This window comes from Panthera leo, chromosome D1 (genome assembly GCF_018350215.1).
Source record: "Panthera leo isolate Ple1 chromosome D1, P.leo_Ple1_pat1.1, whole genome shotgun sequence".
Taxonomy (NCBI): Eukaryota; Metazoa; Chordata; class Mammalia; order Carnivora; family Felidae; genus Panthera; species Panthera leo.
Genome location: NC_056688.1, coordinates 110,690,748 through 110,711,681, shown reverse-complemented (window position 1 = coordinate 110,711,681; position 20,934 = coordinate 110,690,748). Strand labels below are relative to the sequence as shown.

Sequence of the window (20,934 nt, the reverse complement as noted above, 5' to 3'; positions counted from 1 at the left end):
ATGTGAAGCCTCAAGCTAGCACGAGGAGGAAAGAATCACAAGACAGAAAGTCCCTGAACTGCTGCGTGGAGGAGAGAGAGCTGCCCACCGACCAGGAGAACACCTCTTTTCCATTTTCATATTTAGGAAAGAAGCTTCTCCGCCGTGACGCCTTTTATTACAGCACTTACAGCAACGTTTCGTAAGTGGTACAAATACCCAGACGCTGCCCGTAAACAGCGCTCACCAAACCACATCCCTACCTACCACATTCACGTAAAACTAACTTACAGTTTATGTGGTGGAAAAAGATCCGGCACCTGCAATTCAAGGGCATGATGTTGCACTTTATCAACCAACGACTTTGCACTTTTAGGAAATCTAAAAGCACGACAACATGGCTCACTGCTGGAAGACAAAAGGAAAGCTTACGTTGGTCGCCGTGTCTCAAGTAAAGTCAGCAATATCTGGATTGCACTGACGATGGCTGATTCATTTTTCTCCTTGTGGAAAATATTTGATAGAAGCTGTTCTATAATTTCTTGCCTGGGGAGACAAATCAACAGTCAAGCGCTAACCGTAACATCATTTAACAGTAACGTCAGAGAAAAAAAAAAATCACGCTACCAGTAAGGCAAGTATCATACAAGAGTTCACTCCCACCTGGGCATATCCGTTTTACTTAACGTTTTATTTTTAATACATTTATTAGAGCACACAAGTGATCCTGCTTATTAGAAATGCAACTCTCCCACATACACTTTCCTACTCGCCCCACCCCGCCGCCTCAGCAGAATTACCTGGGCCCTGCTTGCCTTTGCCAATCTTGCCGAGAGCCAACAAATACTTCAAGATTGGCGGTCACCTCCCACTGAGACCAGGGTGGTGGCGGTGGTAGCTGTGGGTGGTAATAAGATTTGGAACTCTATGCCCCACAAAAGAAGGGTAATTTTTCAAAAAGGTAAATAGAACCCACAAGTGTTTTCCCACAAAGGCACTGATGTATAATTAACTAAGATCTGAAACAGGTAAAAGACAAGATCAATTGTTGCATTTTACCCTCTAATTAAAATCTGGTAAATCAAAGTAACACGGCAGCAATGAAATGGATCTGACTGAACTACTGCCCAAAAAGTATTCTCTGCGGGCTGGCTCTTCCCATTACATATTCAAGGTCATGATCAATGTAAAACACAAGGGTAACTTGTTAGGTAAACTTACATGGGTGTTCTCAAGGAAAAATCTCAGTTTCTCAGGATCTCAGTATTTCCGAATCCAAGTGAATTAGAACTGGGGTCTCCCGTACAACGGGGCCTACAGCTGGGGAGCCCCCGCTGCACACCCAGCGGAGACGCCAGTCATGCGGAGGACAGCTGTGCCCGCCGCAGCCCAACACCGCCGCCCTCTCCAGGCTAGGGCAGCAAGCAGGAGAATCTCCTTTTATTTGGGGGAAGCAAATACAACCGGTACCTAACTTCAGAGGACCCCCTTGCTGGAAGGAGCTCTCACGCACTCCCAGACCAGCACTGAAACCCCTTGTGAGACCCTGGTCCAAAACAGCACCGTAAACGCTACTCAATGCATGGCAGTCCAGAGAATAAATGCTAGGTTTGGGCTTGAGCTCTGGGAAACAGACAGCTTTTTCACAGTAAATATGTCTATTCTTCAAATAGCAGCCTCACCCCAGGTAGAGGGGTATGGACACGGCGACCAACTATAGACGTCCACCTTCTCGTTCAAGTGATGTTCTTACTTAGCAGCTTGAAACCACAATAGACAGGGGCGCCTGGTGGGGGGCTCAGTGGGTTAAGCATCCGACTTCAATTCAGGTCACGATCTCACGGTTCGTGGGTTCGAGCCCTGCATCGGGCTCTGTGCTGACGGCTCAGAGCCTGGAGCCTGCTTCGGGTTCTGTGTCTCCCTCTCTCTCTGACCCTCCCCTGCTCGCTCGCTCTCACTCTCTCTCTCTCAAAAACAAATAAACGTTAAAATCTTAAAAAATATAATATTGCTATATTACGCCATAATTTATCAAACATAAACAGATATTATACATTACTACCTAATAATATATCAACTATAGACAAATGCTATTACGATTAGTAAGTTTACCAAGCCTGTAGAAGCCTTTGATCACTGTGCATTTTCTTAATCAACAGACACTAAGAAACCACCATAACGTGGGAGCATGTGTGATATTAAAAGGGGTTGGTTCTCATCTCAAGAAGGGTGTGGGAGGCGCTGTTATAGAGTAAGTCTCCCCACTGCTAAGTGCAGTGAAGATTTAACTCAGTGATAGCATGGGACTCCTGACTCCTCAAGTCCACGAATTTGAAGAAATTTATTCCAACTAATATTTAATGATGTCAATTCTGAGTATGTACCTGTATAACTCAATTTATAGCTGATCCAGGACTAAAGACACAGCTTGAACTCTAAGAGCTAGTCCATACACAGGCTTCATGGGTCAGAGTCCACATTTGAGAGGGCTCTGGTGGCGCTGAAACTCCGCGATTAATGTTGGTCAGTCTGACATTCAAGGCGAACCTGCTGTCCCAGGTGGCCAGAGTCAACCACATGAGGCCACTGTACTCAAACTGCAATTAGTCTCAATTGATCTGTCCTAAGTGTAAAATATATGCTGGGTTTCCAAAACTTTGTGCAAAGAATGTAGACTACCTCAATAATTTCTTAAATGAGCAGATGTTCAAATATTTTGTATCAATTAGATTAAATAATTATTACAATTAATTTCACCTTTTACTTGAATGTGGCTACTGGGTAATTTAAAATTACATCTTTTATTTCTGTTGGACAACTGCTGTCACATGAACCACAGATTGTTGGTATTCAATATGTTTTTACCCTACTCAAATGGCAATTTGACGTGGTTCAACCTAATACTATGATTACTGGTATTTGAATGCGGAATGTCTTATATTTATAAAAAGAGTACATATGCCATAAAGCCAAGAATAACGGAAATGGGATGGGTAAAATGACCTATCACTCAGGAACCAATAATCTGTTTCGCTCCCTCAGAGAATCAGTCAACTCCTTCCTGGTCAACAATACTCACTGGGAAAACACAACTCTGCTTCTCCGATGACAGACTAAAAAAGTTACGACGTCTCTAATTTGTTCCTCGCTCGTCTCACACTTGCCAGGTAAGTAATACACACAAATGTCTTATTTGAATAAAAGGACCTTCCAGGTGGTTAAGCCAAAAGAAGCCACGTGAACGTCAACGTACGGAAGGACCGCAAGAGGACGGGCGAAGTCATCAGCGAGAGCAAGAGCGGCGGTGCACTGAAGCAAGGCCGCCACTCGTACCTCACAGCTAACGGTGTGTGCACCCTCCCTACTTACTCATCTGAAGGGCGGAAATGCCTGATTCTTCTTTATGCCAACGGCCTGCGGCCGTGTGGATGCAGGTCGAATGTATGCCCAAGCTTGATGGTAGGCATTCTTTCAGAAAATTTGTGAATCTACAGAAACTAATACCTACGGGTTGGCCGTTCGCGCATTTCGGAACAGCACAGCATCCTCAAGCTATCTTCCACCCAAACAGGAGACGGTGCTCAAAGGCACGGTCTCAAAATAAGGGCACGAGCGGTTCAAAGACACAGAACATATAGGGCTTGTGACCCTTCCATCAGGTCTGGTCAGGTTGCCCCTAGTCAGCTGCAAAGATACAGTAAACACTAAGAAGAGCTTCTAGTAAGAACCATGGACTAAAATGGGTCAAATCAGTTTGTGTAGGAGACTCTTCACCAAAGACTTGTGGGGCAGTGACTACAGTCATACTGCGGCCACCCCCTCCTATGATGGCTTTACGGAATTCTAGTTTACAACTACTTGAAAGTTGAAAGTCCACACACACATGTCATTTATTCACCTTCTTACCCTGTGGGTCTCCAGCGGGCCCCACAGCAGCTGAGGTCAGATAAGCCGGCTCTCCTACCTTGTCACCCACCCGAGGGGATTTTGCAGGGACACGATTCCCACATAAGGAAGACTTACCAACACTCACAATGGTAACACGTCAAACGGCATCAATAAGAACAAAGAACAAAAACAGACTTTGAAACATACTTTTCTAGAGTGGCAAGCAGGGGATCTGGTTCTGAACTGTTCTGGATCTGTAACATCTGGTCTCTGCTCAGGCGAACAATTTCACAAAGCGACTGTGAAGCATTTGAATGCCGCTAAAGGGAAAAAGTACAATTTTAACTATCAAACACGTCAAATGTCAAATTTATAATAAAACATTAGAGAAGAAAAAACTTAAGAAATAACACAAATGAACACTGGCCATAACAAGCTGCAGTGAACAGAAAGTCAAGCTCAAAAGAAGTCACGTGGGTAAAGACACGAGCAATTTATTCCGCCAGGCTAATGAGCCCCACGTTGGGGCGCCTGGGTGGCGCAGTCGGTTAAGCGTCCGACTTCAGCCAGGTCACGATCTCGCGGTCCGTGAGTTCGAGCCCCGCGTCAGGCTCTGGGCTGATGGCTCGGAGCCTGGAGCCTGTTTCCGATTCTGTGTCTCCCTCTCTCTCTGCCCCTCCCCCGTTCATGCTCTGTCTCTCTCTGTCCCAAAAACAAATAAAAAAAAAAAAAAAAAAAAAAAAAAAAAAAAAATGAGCCCCACGTAGCAACACTGCACGATACAGATTTCCACGTGTAGGGACACGTGATCAAAGTTCTGGCAAGGAAGAATTTCGACAAGTGAAAACTTGAAAAAAACACGTCCCCATGTACAGCTGACCTTTCAGCAACACGGGTTGAACTGCACGGGTTCACTTACACGCGGATTTTCTTAATACAGTACATACTCATGTAAGTATGCATTTTCTCTTCCTTAGGACTTTCTTAACAACACTGTCTTTCCTCTGGCTTACTTTACTAGAAGAACGTGCACGGAGCACATCCACAATCTATGTGCTAACTGACGGCCGACCTGATCGGCAAGGCTTACGGTCAATCGCAGGCTATCAGCAGTTAACCGTCTGTGGAGTCCAAACTTTTACGTGGATTTTCGACTTCGTAGGGGGCTGGCACCCCTCGCCCCTGTGTTGTTCGAAGGTCAACTGTATATACTCTTATTAGCAGAGAAGCTCATAAATTAGCTTTTAAATTGGCACTGATTTAAAAAATAAAGACAGAGGTTCCTGGGTGGCTCAGTCAGTTAAGTGTCTGACTTTAGCTCAGGTCATGATCTCACTGGTGAGTTCCAGCCCCGTGTCGGGCCCTGGGCTGACACCGTGGAGCCTGCTTCGGATTCTCTCTCCCTCTCTCCCCGCTCCCCCCACCCCCGACTCGCGTGCAAGCACTCTCTGCCTCTCTCTCAAAAATAAATGGACGTGGGGTGCCTGGGTGGCTCGGTCAGTTAAGCGCCCGACTTCAGCTCAGGTCATGATCTCACAGTCTGTGAGTTCGAGCCCCGCGCCGGGCTCTGTGCTGACAGCTTAGAGCCTGTTTCGGATTCTGGGTCTCCCTCTCTCTCTGCCCCTCCCCTGTTCATGCTCTGTCTCTCTCTGTCTCAAAAATAAATAAACGTTAAAAAAAAAAATTTTTTTTTTAAATAAATGGACGTTAACAAAAAAAAAAAAAAAAAAAAGACAAAGCTTCCTGGAATATGCCAATGGGTAAGAAATACTGCATGTTCTCCTCGTGTGTGGTGTAACGGCCTGCCAGGAAAGGTCCGAAGTCTCAGCACCCGCGCGCATCACGTCCTGTGGCACGTGACACGGGCACAGTCGACAGCGATCCTCTGGCACAGATGACGACACGCGCCAGGACAGCAAAATCCACTGACCAGAATTAGGAGCCTGACATTTCCCTCACGAACACAAACCGGTCAGTGCCATTTTAGCATATAATGTATCACGTAATACAAAACAGAAGTATCAACAGGACTGTCCAGAGGCAAAATTAACTTTCTTGCAAGGCAAGTAAAGAAGGTGTTAATGCCCCAAATGCTTTGTCCTTGAAAAAACATAAAAGAAAGCTGCAGAGCTGGGCTTCTCCTTTATCAGTTTCTCCTGAACCTCGCAGGCAGGTATAACTAACTTCCCGTTGAGTAATCAAGCTCTGCCGTTCAGGAACGTGAACCTGGCGAAAGGCAAGCCTCGTCCACGGACACATACTCCCCCCCGAGTGGCACGGGCCGCGCTCCCCGTCACCTCTCTCCTCGGCCCGCACTGGCCACACCTGGGTCACACGGGAGCGTGCTCGGGAAGCGTCCAACCCCCAACCAGCGTTACCACCCCAACCAGACGGTGGGCTCCCGCTGGGCAGGGCTCTTGCACTCGAGCACTGGCACGGGCGTGCGCGGGACTGTGTTCTGAACGTCGGCAGTGACGACACCGAGGGGAGCGCCAGCTGCACGGTCCCGAGGGCAAGACGGGGAACGCATAGCACCTTTAATGATTAACTTTTTTTTTTTTTTTTTGGAAAAGCCCGTTTCAGCTGAACTCCAGGTAGCAAAGGTTTTGAGTGCACCAGAGTAGAAGGGGCTAACTCAACCTTGATAGAAAATTCACCTTTGTGAGCCAAATGTCCTCCGGGGACACACGCCTAGCTTTGTGCTACTCCTCCGTGGGGCTCACTCTTCAAACTAAGTGGCCACCTAGAGGCCTAAGAGAGGGTCCCCCGACCTCCCCGCCTCTACTTTAAAGCAGCCCCTTCACAGACAGTAGGCTGAGCCCCACAGAAGTGCCATGTGCGCGGGGAGAAAGGGCTGAACGCCCGCAACCCCGCGTGGCCCAGCCCTGCTGAAGGTGGCAGCCAGAGCAGCGGCAGAGGAGCAGAGTGACGGGTCCCTCCACGAGGCGGACGGGCTGGTCCTGGGGACCCCTCCCCGACCCCGCACGGGCATCCCCTGGGCACACAGCTCTGTCTTCAGGCTCCAACGCGGCCTCGATCCTATTGCCAAGTCCGTCGTCAGCACCCGGGACAAAGCCAAACCCTCACGTGAGCGCCGCGAGCCAGGCCAGGAAGTGCCACCGCCAGGAGCCCAACGTTCAAGGGGTTCGGTGGTGGCGAAGATTCTGAGGTGCCGCCCGGAAAGCTTTAGCCAGAACAGAGACAAACAAGTGCAGATGTGGCCACACCATTTGGGCTCAAGATGTGCACGCAAGAAAAAAGGAGTGTGGACGGAGGTCTGCGGCAAAGGCAAGCAGACGCAGCACAAAACCCCAGCTCCGGGAGACGGTGCTGGAACCGGGGCCTGCTGTCTTCCACGTTTCCGGAAAAGTTCTGGGCAACAGGAAAATGTAGTATTTTTTAAACCCTTCAGTGTTCAGAAAACGGTCAACTTTAACAATACTTGTTCTCTACCTTCACGTCTCGTACAATTATGTTCTGTGCACATAAACATGGTTGCTTTTTAAAAAACAAAACAAGAACATCAAGTTTACAGTCGCACAAGAGAACTTACGTCTTCTTCTTGCGATGGATGAACTATTTCCACAAGTCTCTGGATAATTTGCTCCTCATTTAACCACTGTAAAACACATTGTAGAGGTAATCATAGCAATGCGTGGCTTTTGTTCAAGCCCCAATGAAGATTAACATACTTGGAAATATCCATCACATTTTAAGTGGAATGTTACAGGTTTCTCTGGACTTTGAACACTACAGGAAATTAAAAGTCCCCCAAGGAAAATGCCAGTGAATATATTATTTAAACAGCAGCCAACAGTACCAACTATGCCCCAAGTTACAATTCCCACACATAGAAATTCTACCACCAGCTTCTCGGCCACAGTAATTCTCAGACACCACCCACTAAAAGGGTCTGTGTTCTGATTGTTTAAAAGGGTCTGTGTTCTGATTGTTGAGGGGAGGTGGAATTTATACATCTTCTAGAAGAGTATGTACATCTTCGCTTTCAGACAGCTTCAGAAACACTGACGAAAGCAGTATTTGGTATCAGGCCTCTGGGTTAAAACATATGATGAACTTTCAGACTCAAAACCAAAGCAGCCACAGGAAGCCCAGGAGCAGTACCCCACAGCAGGAGAGTCTGTCTGCCCCATCACGAGTTCGTAAAGAGCTGGTATCCTGACCAGAACAATCTCCCCTCCACACGTGAGGTACTGCTGGGACTGCCAACAGGAAGAGGAAAGGAGTGAGGAAGAATAAATCACAAGTCAGCTAGTGGAGTATTAGTTGCGCAGACAGAAACACCGTAACAAACAAAGCACTCGCAACCGCGAAAGGACACACAAAAACAAAAACAACCCCCAAACGAGCAAAACCCAAAGGTTAAAGGAGACTGGGGACAGGGGGGAGGCGTGGCACCGGGTGGCAAGAAATCAAACACACTTTGCTGAAGGCCCAGCTGTCTGGTCCTCAAGGAGGGCGGTGCCCAAAGGAAATGCACACGAAGCTACCAGAGGGCACACAGCTAGAGGTCCCACTTCACATTTTAAGACCAGTTTTAAAACGGGGACGTGAATCCCCCTCCTGGGTGTCTTGCTCAAGTACAGACTTTGATTCAGCAGGGCGGGGGGGGGGAGAGCCGAGCTCCCAGGTGACGTCTGAGGGGACGGGGCGGAGGGTCCTGACCACCCAGGGAAAAGGAGGGAAACTGAAGACTGTGAGCTAACCTGCCCCACATCCATTAAGAAGCACTTAATACTCCGGGGCGCCTGGGTGGCTCAGTCGGTTACGCGTCCGACTTCAGCTCAGGTCATGATCTCACAGTCTGTGAGTTCGAGCCCGCAAAGGGCTCTGTGCTGTCAGTTCAGAGTCTGAAGCCTGCTTCAGATTTTGTGTCTCCCTCTCCCTCTGCCCTTCCCCCGTTCGCGTGAGCTCTCTCTCAAAATACATACATACATACACATATACATACGTATGTAAAATAAGAAAGGCATTGCCAATAAAACGGACTTCAAAGAAACAAGTAAGTGCTAAGGTTCAAAGCGGAGTATTAAGGATGGAATGGACTGGGGAAGGTTCTGGAAGAAGGCAGTGAAGAGAATGAGAGAGGAGGAGCCAGAAGACAAGAAGAACAGGCAAAGATAAGAGCCAGTGAGGAACTTCATCTTTAAGTTACTCATTCCACCCAAATTCCACTTAAGAAAGCTCTTCAAGAGGCACACGGATCCGAAAATCATCACCTACCAGAATTCTAAAATGTATGCTTTTGAAAACCAATCTCCATTCTCCCTCTTACCCCACGCTCCTAACTACCCACAAGAAGAAAGTTACTTGTGAAGACGGACTTCCTGGAAACAGCCACACGTGTCCTTGCGGCCGGACCCTGCAGGGTGGCCACGGTCTCAAGAGTGACGCCGTGGAGTGGAGCGTACGCAGACGAGATTTCTCACTCCCCACCTTCCGCTCCCACCAGGGCAGCTCTAAGACCCATCCTCGACCCCTCCCGCCAAGAAACAGACCGGCAAAGGCTGGAGAGCCCCTCCCAAAGCATCCCAGGCACCTACAGATGCGCACACCTGGAAAACCAATCCTGCAAAACCTGAATCTCTTCCTCCGAACAACCTTCCTTCCTCCCCCTGCCCTCTCCCCCCACCCCTCACCCCTGCCCCGGTTTCCCAGACAGCTCTCTTCTCCCAACCTCCTGGAATCCCTCCGGGCTCCCAGCTCCCAGCAGCCCCGGTGCGGGGGTCATGATTCTACTCACATTCAGAACGTCCTGCCTGGGCTGCGGAGGCTCGATGCACGTCAGGAGCCTGAGCAACAAATCCATGATGGCCGAAGTTCCTATGTGCTTTATAATAAGGTCTACAAAATCACGTTTCTTCTTTAAGAAATCCACGATCTAGAGGAGAACAAACCAAAACTGAAAGACATGGAAACGGGCGGAACTGTCAACTCTAGGTCCTACCCCGCCCTGACCCCCGGACCCGCCCCCTCAAAGCCCACCACCACCTTCCGCCGAGGACTGGCAGACATGAAGTCAGTCATCAGACATAAAACCGGAGAGCTGCTGGTTGTTACGGTACGCAAACCCCTTAGGAAAAAAATCTCCCCAAGTATCACGCATTCCTTAATATAAACACATCATAACAGAGTCTTTTTCTGTTCACTGTCATTACTAACTTTCAAAGAATAAGGATAAAGAATTTAATACCCTAATAATGAGCATGAGAATATACCATTTAACAGTTTACGGACATAAATATAAGTCCATTAGACTTTGCACGGAAATGCAGAATATTCAAAATCCTAATTAGACTCCAGCAAGTTAAGAAAAAAAATTCAAAGCAAAAAGCATTTCTACGTCAGTCTAAGTGGCTAAGTGACCTGCTAGAGAAACATCACATCTGGGTTTCATCTGGGTTCACCTGACCGGGTTCCCACAGGGAGGGGGTGAGGGAGGGACGGGCGGCTGCACAGAAGGGACGTGGAAACACCCAGAGGCCACCTGGGTCTCTCTTCTGTGCCAGAAGAGGGAGCCGGTTCTGTCCTGCACACCCTGCTGCGCCTTCTGTCCGGAGCCACCCGGGGTCCCTTCACAAGTCCCAGAAGCAACACGGCCAGGGTGGCAGCCGCTAATCTCACCGAAACCTCTCGAGAGCCCCTCGAGGTGAGGCTGCCCCACTCGGCGTTACAGATGAGGAAACCGAGGCGCAGACCAGTTCAGTATGTCGCTAGGGCCAAACTGTGGCTGCCCTGAGGTTTAAACTTAGATCTGTATGCCACAAAAGCCACAATCCTGCCATTGTCCCACGTGGAGAAGCCTAAGAGCCAGGGATGACAGAAACTGCTCCACACCACTGGGCACAAGTGCAGGACTAACCATCATACGTTGCTTCTCTAGACACGTTGTAACAGAAACTTGCAAGAAGTTAATCCACTCACAGCTGAGTCACACGGTTTTTAAAAGCACGAGGAGAGGAGCAAAGAGGAAAAAGTCAGATGTGCCCCAAATACTGCAGGATTCAGTGGCAAGGCGCCGGACGTGGGGCCCCAAGGCACGAACTGCAGCCAGTGCCGTGGCCAGCAGAGCCAGGACGGCAACACGTCCTAGATGGAGGAGGACACTCCTGACGTGCGAGCCCCCAACACGGAAGGCGTCCCATGGCTCGACTTCCTGCCCCGTGAGCGAACGAACGTCCGTGTCGGTTAAGCCAGACGGAGTCGACGTGGTTTTCGTCACCTGCAGCTGCACAGCCCCTTCCTAATAACATATCATGTGATGGGACACCTTCGTTCACACTCTTAGGTCTCAACGGGAGAGAGAGGCGCTAGGTTTGAGCTCTTCCTACAGCGAGAAGAGCAGGGGTGACTCCACTCAGAGTCCTAAGCCAAGAAGCAGAACAAACAACAGAGCGGCCAGGCCCATCTCTCAGCATTTCATCAGCACGTGCCGTCACCTCTGCACAGAGAGGTCTGACCTGGAAGGCCGTGCAAATGCTGAGTCCCAGAAAGCTTCCAGCGCGTTCTGGCTCTACAGTGAAGGTCTGGTGAGAACCGGGACCCGGGGATTCGGGCTCCCCCAGCACAGAGGGAAAAGAAAAGGCACGACGAAGGTGTAAAGACCTGTTTCGATAATGGCTACAACCATCCGAAAGGACCAGGAGTAACTGGGGCTGATGGGACGAGACCCAGCAGTGCTGCCACTTCTCCCCAGCAGGCAGAACAGGGAAAGACAACCTGGGTGACAGTGATCATGACTGGGGATTCACTCTCTAAGAAAAGAGAACTTCAATCCCAACTCATTTAGGAGGGTAATGCTGCTTAATTAAGAACGTGAAAAGAACAACCTCGTCTTTCTAAACTCTGCCTTGGCACAGTCAGACGGACTGGGCCTAAAATAGCTTCAACCCTCCGCTGACAGCAAGGACGGGTCACGGAGCCTGTTTTCCATCAGGAAGGAGGTCAGGCCCGGCCGGATGGACCAACTGCACCCGGTCATCACACCCTCGCTCGCCGCTCTCTGGCAGATCTGCCTGTACTTGAGCGTCGAGGCTCTCGTGGCTCCTTGGGTGCGTGTTTCCGTAAGCGGATCGTAATCTCCTGGTAAGCACGTCCTTTTTCGCACCAATATCCACCGCAGCTGTGATTCTCAAACTGTCATCAGAGTCATCAAAGAAGGCTTATGAAAAATCCCAGATCGCTGGGCCCCACCCCCAGAGTGTCTGATCCATTAGGTGTGAGGTGGTTAGAACTTGCATTTCTAACAAATTCTCAGGTGGCACTCATGCCCAGGAACCCTACTTTGAGAACCACTACACATGACAGATCCTTAGAATACAAATTTCCCACGCAGATCTGAATTGTTTAGGAACAAAACAGACATGAGGGTCTGGGGAGGGGGGACGGGAGGGGAAGGTTCCTGCCACAATAGTAACGCAGGAATTTCTGCCCCCAGCGCTACTGGACAGGAACAGCAGTCTGAACAGAGACGTCTCACGCTAAACACTTAAGCTTTTGAGTGGAATCAAAACATGGGCATAAACTAATCATCAATTACATTTCTAGAAAAGCTTTTTGATTTAAAGCCTCATCTGTTGTGCTCATCATTAGGGGAACGCAAAAAGTAAATAAATAATAACGATAATTAAAAATTTACTTTGCCAGAGTCACTACGACTCCTTCAACCACTCGGTAGGAGCCACGGCGCTCGCTACCTTCGCAGACGGACACCCCACATTCTCATGCTCCAAATATGTCAAAAGAGGAAACCAAAGTAAACCAAAAAACGGAGCTGTGGGGCACCGGGAAAAGAACATGTCGAGGGGGAACACACTCATTAACGTGTGAATCAGTGGTAGGTCAGTATATTTAAAGTATACTCTTCCTCTACAGAACCTGGACTTACGGCACACTCAGAACACTGAAGCAACAAAATGACTGGGGGATCATCTCAGGGGGATGATCAGCCCTAATACTTACCTTTCGGAAAATAATATTTACCTGTTCTGGTTTTCTGCTGATAAGAATACTTAGCACCTTGCTGAAGAAACTGGCAAGTAGTGGGTTCAAGGGGGAATCGTTTAGGAGGAAGCTATATAATTTCATTAGCAAGGACTCATCTTCTCCCAGTCTATCATTCATCTGGGAGACATCAGAAGTGAGCAACTCACAAGATATATTTGGGTACCTAGAAGAACAGGACACTTGTATCATCATCTGTATTAACAGTTTCATGACATAAAGTAAAAACACAAATCAGAAAGGCTTCCTAAAATTTTGTCAAGAACAAAATCACCTTTGGGAATTAGAAAAGCATGTCAATCCATTCTGTCCAACCTGTAGATGAAAGTGAATTTTCTGCCGTGTCTCAAAAATTACTTCTAAAGCAAGCTGTGACAGGATACGTTTTCCCCAACAGAACTAGAGCACAGCCAGGGCTCGGGAGCCTGGGGAGGCCACGCCGCAGGGCGTGGGCCTTCTCCCACAGGACAGGCCTGGCGAGATGCGGCAGCTAAGAGCCTCGGGCTGCAGCCCTGAGCAGCCTGCTCTGACGTGGGAAGCGGCCCGGCTTGTAGGACGACCACGGGGGACGCTGGTGTCCAGGAAACCGCCCTGCACACAGCACCTCGTAAGTACTCGCTCAAGACACATGCAGGTTCCGAGACCGGCCACGCCTATTTTCACATGGGTTGCAAATGGTACCAGAGAGCTGTTTTGGGGGCGCTTACCAAGCGTCCAGTCCATGTCACGTCTTAAGAGAACAAATCTTCTAACATAGGGAAGTGGAGAGGAGGACGTCAGCCTGAGCTAGCTACCCAAGTGGAAAAACGGCATACAGAAAGAGAGCTCTCCAAGCCAGCCTTCCAAGGTGGTCCGGGATCAGCCCCCGTCGGACCTCACTGCCGTGGGACGCAGACCTCTCCGCAGACCCTTCGGCCCTGGAAACACCTGCACCCCGAAAGCATGCTTGCCTCTGCCCACCAGAGCACTCGCTCTCTCTGAAAACCAGACAGCTGATCCGTTTTCTCCACTCGCTCCTTTTACCACAGTTTCCCGTCTGTTTTCAATGGCAACAAATGGAGACGCCACGGCTCTTCCGGCCACAAGCTCACTTCTCTGCTCTTACTTCCGCCCCGTCAAGCAGCCAGGATCCAGAACCAACTAGTCCTCTGGAGCGGCAAGTCAAAGGCTGACCAGGACGGGGAGGTGACGGAACAGCCACAAACAGCCGCAGGACAAGAAAGAGGGGAGGACCGCAGTCTAGAACACACGCCACGCCCCTCGAGGCGCCCAAGGGCTGCCTGCTGCGAGGCCCCCGGCAGACCAGAAAGCCGCAGCCTCTGCGAGGGTCTGGGGTGAGGTCGGAAGATGGAACAGGACAGGAACGTCCCCAGAAGAACCTTCGTAGGGAAAAGGACAACAGAACTGGAAGGCGTGCGGGCATCAAGACCATATGATCAAACAGCTCTCTTCTGTGGCTCAAATTAGAGTCTCTCTCTCCTACTCTGTGCAACACACGGGCTCAAAGACGCCACAACACGAAGTCGCCGTTGTGCCAGGGGCAGGATCATGCACGGGGTGCAGGTGCAGCTTCCGGAGTCGCACCGCCCAGGTTCGGACTCCATGTCTACCACTTACAAGCTGCACGACCTTGGGCAAGTTCCTTAGCCTCCCTGGGCCTCAGTCTCCAAGTCTGCAAAATGAAGACAACAGCATTTACCTCACGTGGAGGGATAGGACATACGAAATACTGGGAAGGAGGCCCGGAATAAACAAAAGCTAACTGTTTTTATTCCTCTATATTTTCTACTTTACAAAGCTTCCGAAATGCTACTACGGGGAACACTGGGGGACGATGTTGGGGGAACATTGTCTCAATTACCCCAATTTGAAATTGCTGGCAAATAAAGGACTGGTAAAAGGTAGTGGCCTCAACCGTGGCCGCAAACCAAACGCGTAGCGTGTATTCTCCAAATTCTGACACACGAGGTCCAGGAGAGGCTAGAGGCATTTAAAAACTTTTTTCAAGGAATTTTTCACCTGTTTTTGCACAGTGACTGAGACACACGACCTAGATAAAGAGGCACACGTATGGGCCTGGGCACTATACGAAAGGCTCAAGGTCCTGGTTCTGGACAGGCTGGGGTCCTCTCTCTCTCCCCTTCCCTACCTCTCAAACATTAAACGAGCTTCTAAAACACCCTAAGACCCCCGCCATCCCACCCTGCGGCAAGCGCCACCCTCCCCTCCCCCCCCGGCCCCAGCACAGGCTCTGACCCCCCGATTCCTCTGTAGCTACACCCCCACCTGCATCTGGACTCCTTCCTCCTCCCCATCCCCAGGGCCGACTCTGCTCCTAAAGCCCCCCTCCCCTTGTCCTTCTGACCACACGGCCTCCAGCCCGCTTAGGCACAGCACGTCCCTGGATGGCTCCCTCCCTCTGCCCCGTCATTTCCCACTGGACTGCACACGGACTCACCGGCACAGAAACCCCCCACTACTTCTCCCACCGGGGGTGACACCACCAGCACACCTCCCCTGACTCCTATCTGCCCGCAGCGCCCACTTGCTCTCTCTGCTCCTTTCCGGGGAAACTAGCTAGAAGAGCTGTCTCTGCTTTGCTGCCAGTTCCTCCTCAGAGAGCTCCCGGCCGGGCTCTCCCCTCCGTCCCTCCAGAGAACCCACGCTGCCGGGGCCCACGTGCTCTGTGCTGCGGTCACCAACGGTCACGGGGCCTGTGCGCAGCGGCCCCGACCCACTCGTCCCATCTCTCCTTCCCGAAGCCTGGCTTCCCTTGGCCTTCAGGGCGGCAGCCCCTCCTGGTCTCCTCTGGCCCCCAGCCCCTCTGCGGGAACCTTGACCCAAACAACAGCACCTTAGCTTTAGGATTTATTATACTACTTAGGAACCGAGGCTTAAAGTTCTGCTAGATCAAATTTCTGCTAAATAGTTTAGGACGGAGGTATCTGTCATTAAAATTAAAAAGGTTAGCACAAAATGACAAACCTTTAACACCTTGTGTATGATCATCAGCTTAGAACAGTGATGAGTTCAATCCACATGTGTGACTAATACAGTTATGAGGTTCACAAAACACAGAAATCACTCCATCACCCAGACTCTATAAAACACTAGTCTACATTTCCTGAGATGACTCTAAGTCGACCTTAACCCCCGAGAGCTTTCAGGTCCCATCTGAAACACCCCGCTGCGCATCTAGCTACGTGTACCGTGTGCCTTACACACAGCCCGTGGCTCCTCCCAGGCCAGAACTACAGCGGAGAACTCACCTGCCCAGCTCAAGTCAAGCTCCCTCAAGACGGTGCCATCCGGAAGGCCACGTGGCCAGGGAGGCACAGCTGCTCTCGCAACCTCAGAGGGAACACAAAAGAACACCAGCATGGCGGTACTACAGAAGCCGTGACTACTTTTCGGTGAACTAAGCACCTTCCGGAAGACGTGCTGTGCCTGCTCTTCCCGGTCACAGAGGTATCAGCTTCGTTCAGCAGGTGAGGAAACCGACCCAGAAGGGTAAGCCCTTTGGCTCAAGCGTTCCAAGGGGGGAGGTCGACACCCCTCCCAGGTGGGCTGGGTGCGAAGCCCGCAGCGCACTGGCTCCTGCCAGGACGAGCCCCGCGACGAGCGGCACCCACACGTGCGGGCTGTTCACCGTGAAGGGAATTCCAAAACGGCTTCTGGGGGATGGGAGTACGCCAGCGCTCCTGCTGCGAAACGTCTTTCCTCTTCCTTTTCGGGGGACTGACCTGAGTAGAGGCTGTCACCAATGCTAACTGGCAATCTTAATGGCCGGCAGAGAACATAACCTCACCTCCTTGAAGGTCCAAGTCGCTAGCAACTTGAAGGCATTAATAAGTATTATTTCTCTGACAGCAAAATTCTCCCCAGAAAGAAATAAAAAGATATCTGAAAAGAAGAATAGACTGGGGGAGGAAGGGCGAAGAAGGATCTAGTAAAAGCCTTAATTCCTCCTATTCCGTTAAGTTTATCTGATGCAGAATCAGTGACTTTTTGTTCCTGAGTCCGTCCTATTTTGGGGGGCGGGTGGGGGGGGGGGGTGCGGAGTCAAACCTTTCAATACAGTTGGACGTGGAGGGACGGCTCCCTGAGACCTAGGCGCTTTAAACACACACGGAGTGCTCGCCGGGAGCTGGCAGGAGTGTGCGGTCCAAGTGCGGTCAGGACACGGGGACAGAGGCCCCCGGCGCACTACTGCTCTGCCGTGAGCGGATGAAAGTAGCGATGAGGACGTAAGCTCGCCACGGTGGTCCAAGGCGCTAGCTAGTTAAATTTGGCTGCACCCACGTTCACCGAGACCCCGCTCCCTGAAGTTAACGAAGCTCAGAATTTATCTGCTCGGTAACGGTCTTCATAACCCGAGCTCCGGCTTAGATCTGCCATAGGATCTCGGGCAGTCACGTAATCTCTAGCTTCCTATTTGCAAAGAAGAGAAAATACTTACTTGGATCGTCTTACTATCTTAAGAAACTTCATCACTGTTTACAAAGCACGTCGCCCTGCCACAAAGCCTTCTGACTGCAATTTAGAAGGCTCCTTTTTAAAACCCTATGATTTCACCGGACTTGGTTCTAGAATGGATGACATGCTCCACCGAGTCTGTCACTCTTGGCCAACTTAACACTCTAAATGGTCCACGACGGCCCTGGGGAATTGCTGGACAAGGACAAGATTCTACCCCACTTCACTTCAGTCCCACCCTAAAGAGAAGATTGAATTTTCTTACTTGTATCTGATCTTTTCATCCATGTCTTGAGGTGGTTCTTCTATAATGAATGAGACTAAATCTTCGAGACATTCTGCTTTTAACAGAAACTCTATAAGTTTGCGGTTCTGAGCTTTACATTCCTGTAAAACATCTTCCTCATCCATTAACTCCTTCAGTGTTACATCTTCTCTTTCTAGAAGTGTGTCTATGTGGGATGATGAATGAAGATCAAATTTCCAAAACATGCTGGTCTAAACAAAACGCAGAGAGTATTTCAAAAAAAATTTCAACTTTACATATTAACTTTTCAAATTTCAGCTTAGTTTCACAGTCTAAAATGCTAACTTGCATCACATAAGTACAGTAAGTTTCATATCGAGCCTATAAGGTACTTGTCTAAATAAGTAAAATTCGCAGGGCTTTTCCTTCTCAGAAAAGAAAGTATTTTTATTGAAAACAAAAAATTTTGACTTAAAAATGCCGAAAGAACGCTGAAGCTTGGGATGATGTCAACGTACAATATGAAGCCATCCATACTTTGCTAAGAATGTAATGCCGCGAAAGGAAGAAAGGAAGCCCTCTCTTACAGGGGAAGCGCACATTCAGACACCGAGGTAGTACCTTCCAGCAACAAGTGACCAGTACTTGACCAAAGTGTCCGGCATTCTTCGGAGTATGAAAGAATTAAGTAAATAACCACCACAAAGCAGCGCTTTCACGGCTGAGAGTCCTAAAACGATCAGATCCGTGTCATTCTTCACAAAGAAACTACACAAGAGGAAGCCAGTTCCTAAGGAATTAGGGAAACGAGCCACCCTCAGCTATTAGGAGACCCATCTGACACTGGCCGTGCCACATATATATACTCCCCCCTCCTCGCCCTCCCACCCCTCCTCAACAGCCAGGGCACGGCCATCTGCAGAGTCACACGAGGTCCTCACTGGTTACAACTGGAAACAGGAAACACAGAGTCACTATGTAATCTGCAGCTGCCACAACAAGACGCTCTCAAATGCCACTTTTGAGCAACACGTGACAAGATGACAGCATCAAACAAAAGTCCTGATTAGGGTCAGGACCATTCAAAAGTCATTCTTGTGGGTCCAAGATGCTCAGTGCAGAATTCCGGAGCCGGGGTTTGGAGAGACACACACTTACTTCCTGTAACACCCCCTCCCCGCCCCCCACCGACAAAGCCAAACCTACCGATCAACTGCGGCTCTACCACCCGCCCAGGGCAGTGGCCCCTGTCACCGTGATCACTGAAAAGCACGTGAATCTCCAGGCCCGCGCGTGCAAAATCCTGTGCTGGAAGAGCCTAGGTAGAAGGCAGGCAGCTGCAAAGGTCATAACCTATGTATAGCACACATAACATTCTGAGAACTACTTATTTTTGCTAAATCATCCATATTAGATCAGGTAGGAGTATTTAGTATTTTCAGGCACATCCGTCCAAAAAATTTTTTAAATCAGAGATCACGGAGGGCAAGTTTTAGTTATACAGCCAGTCACACCGATCGATCCAGGCACAGAAGACTGTGCACCATGTCGGGTTACTCAGGGACATGGAAAAGTACACCCACTTCATGTGACTTGACTATTAAGTGGACGATCATGGGAGTTTAAAATATAAGCAGTCTTAAGGAATCTTTAAAAAAAAAAAAAAAAAAGACTCCTTAAGGGAACAGGTTTTAGGGAAGATTATGAAATATGATGTTATAAAAGTTGTCCCTGCTTTAAAAAAAAAATTCTTTATGTTTCAAAAGGCACTCATAAGCTCACACCAGTCAGCAGCACGAGGAAGACACGGTGGGCAGAGGGGCCACCCTGACAGTTCACGGAAAGCGGAGCGGCAGTGGGGCACCTGCACGGGGACACGTTCACCACGAAGCTCGGGGGACGGCACAAGAATAAGGCATCGCCACCCCCCATTATGTACAGAAGACGTCACAGAACACGCTAAAAGGGCAGCGTCACAACTCCCAGCACGGTCAGCAACTGCCCCCATGCCACACCAGCGAGTGACCTCTCTGCTCCAGGACCAGGAGCGGGGCGGAGCGCTCGCTGCGACTATAACCCTTGCTAGCGAAGGACAGAAACGGATACTTCAAACACAAGAGCAACCTACTTCTACTACTAAGCCAATTACAAAGGAAACAGGGCAAAGGTGATATATCCCTAGTAAGGAACTTCGGGGGAAAAGATGGTGGAAATCAATAAAGCTATAAATGCTTTTCTGGTTTTCAGACTGTGGAAAATGGCAAACAGAAAAGGCGTTATTAGGCCATTTTGCCCTAATAAAATTGACAACGTGAAAAAAGACAAAACGACAGCAAAAGCTAACTGCAGAGGAGGAAAGAAGGAAGCTCCCCAGGATGACGCCGTCAGCACCGTCTACCAAGCTTCTGCCGGAGCAACACGGCTCATTCCTCCGGGAGTTTGAACCACAAATCCTAAAACCTGTACGCTCTACCGCTCTGCCTCATACTTGGAACCGAAGCGTACGGGCACGAAAACAGCTGTGTTCTCACACAGCCCCAGCACACAAGTCCCAGGCCGTGTTCGGGCTCTGAGCACGTATTAATCTGCACTGTTCCTGAAGGGCAGACACGGGCACTTGGGACAGATAATGGAGCTCTCGTTCGGCTCACGGAGCAAAGGCACCTTACACAAGGCCAAAAAAAGTAACCATCCATGTCAGTACACCTTGGCCTCACAGTTCATCATGGGAAGTTCGATGCCGGGATGTCTACAAATTGAAAGAAGAGTTCACTTTACTTATTATAAGTACTTTAGTGAAGTCACTGACTGAAGAGCTACAGGTGTATTCAAATACTTTCCAACGCTCCACTGACATCAGATGAGTTTGTGCTTATTTTGGTCTGTAAACCAAATTTCTGATCATCTAATAGAACAGTCTCTCCACCTGAAGTCAGAAAACTGGACATCATTACTAATTTAGCCTTAAGTCTTTTTTTTAAAGATTAGTTCTCATTTAAAGTAGTATGTCTTTTTTATTTTTTGTAATCCCATATAGATAGGCGAGGTAAAATGAAGAATACTAAGAAATCAATCACAAAAAAGCAAAGCTGATTACCAAGACCTTACGATTGGCTAATTATAAACAAGATACACACGTCCACCAAGTGGAAACTATAAACGTCCACAGACACAGATAAAGGCACACTCCTTAATTATGGATCCGAATGTAATTATATCCAGCTAATCCAAGTAAAAATGGACTCCCCAAATTTCAACCTTATGAAGGTAACTCATTAAACACCGGATTTATAAAGAAGACTGATAATTAGTCATGACGA

At 49.2% G+C, this 20,934-nt stretch overlaps 1 protein-coding gene across 14 annotated transcripts in view; it reads right to left on the bottom strand.

The window, feature by feature from the left end:
- The window catches only part of PPP6R3 (protein phosphatase 6 regulatory subunit 3), a 137,009-nt gene that overhangs the window by 51,698 nt on the left and 64,377 nt on the right, over positions 1-20,934 (bottom strand). For 13 of the 14 annotated variants that reach the window (XM_042904777.1, XM_042904776.1, XM_042904781.1 and 10 more), the window contains 6 exons: positions 17,633-17,865; positions 12,871-13,057; positions 9,632-9,769; positions 7,421-7,486; positions 4,075-4,187; positions 412-525 (listed from right to left, as the gene is read on the bottom strand). In XM_042904777.1, the coding sequence (XP_042760711.1) occupies positions 412-525; positions 4,075-4,187; positions 7,421-7,486; positions 9,632-9,769; positions 12,871-13,057; positions 17,633-17,859 (845 nt within the window). In that variant the 5' untranslated portion in view covers positions 17,860-17,865. Of the gene's footprint in view, positions 1-411; positions 526-4,074; positions 4,188-7,420; positions 7,487-9,631; positions 9,770-12,870; positions 13,058-17,632; positions 17,866-18,235; positions 18,394-20,934 lie in introns of those variants that run through there. The other variant, XM_042904778.1, reaches the window with a different exon arrangement.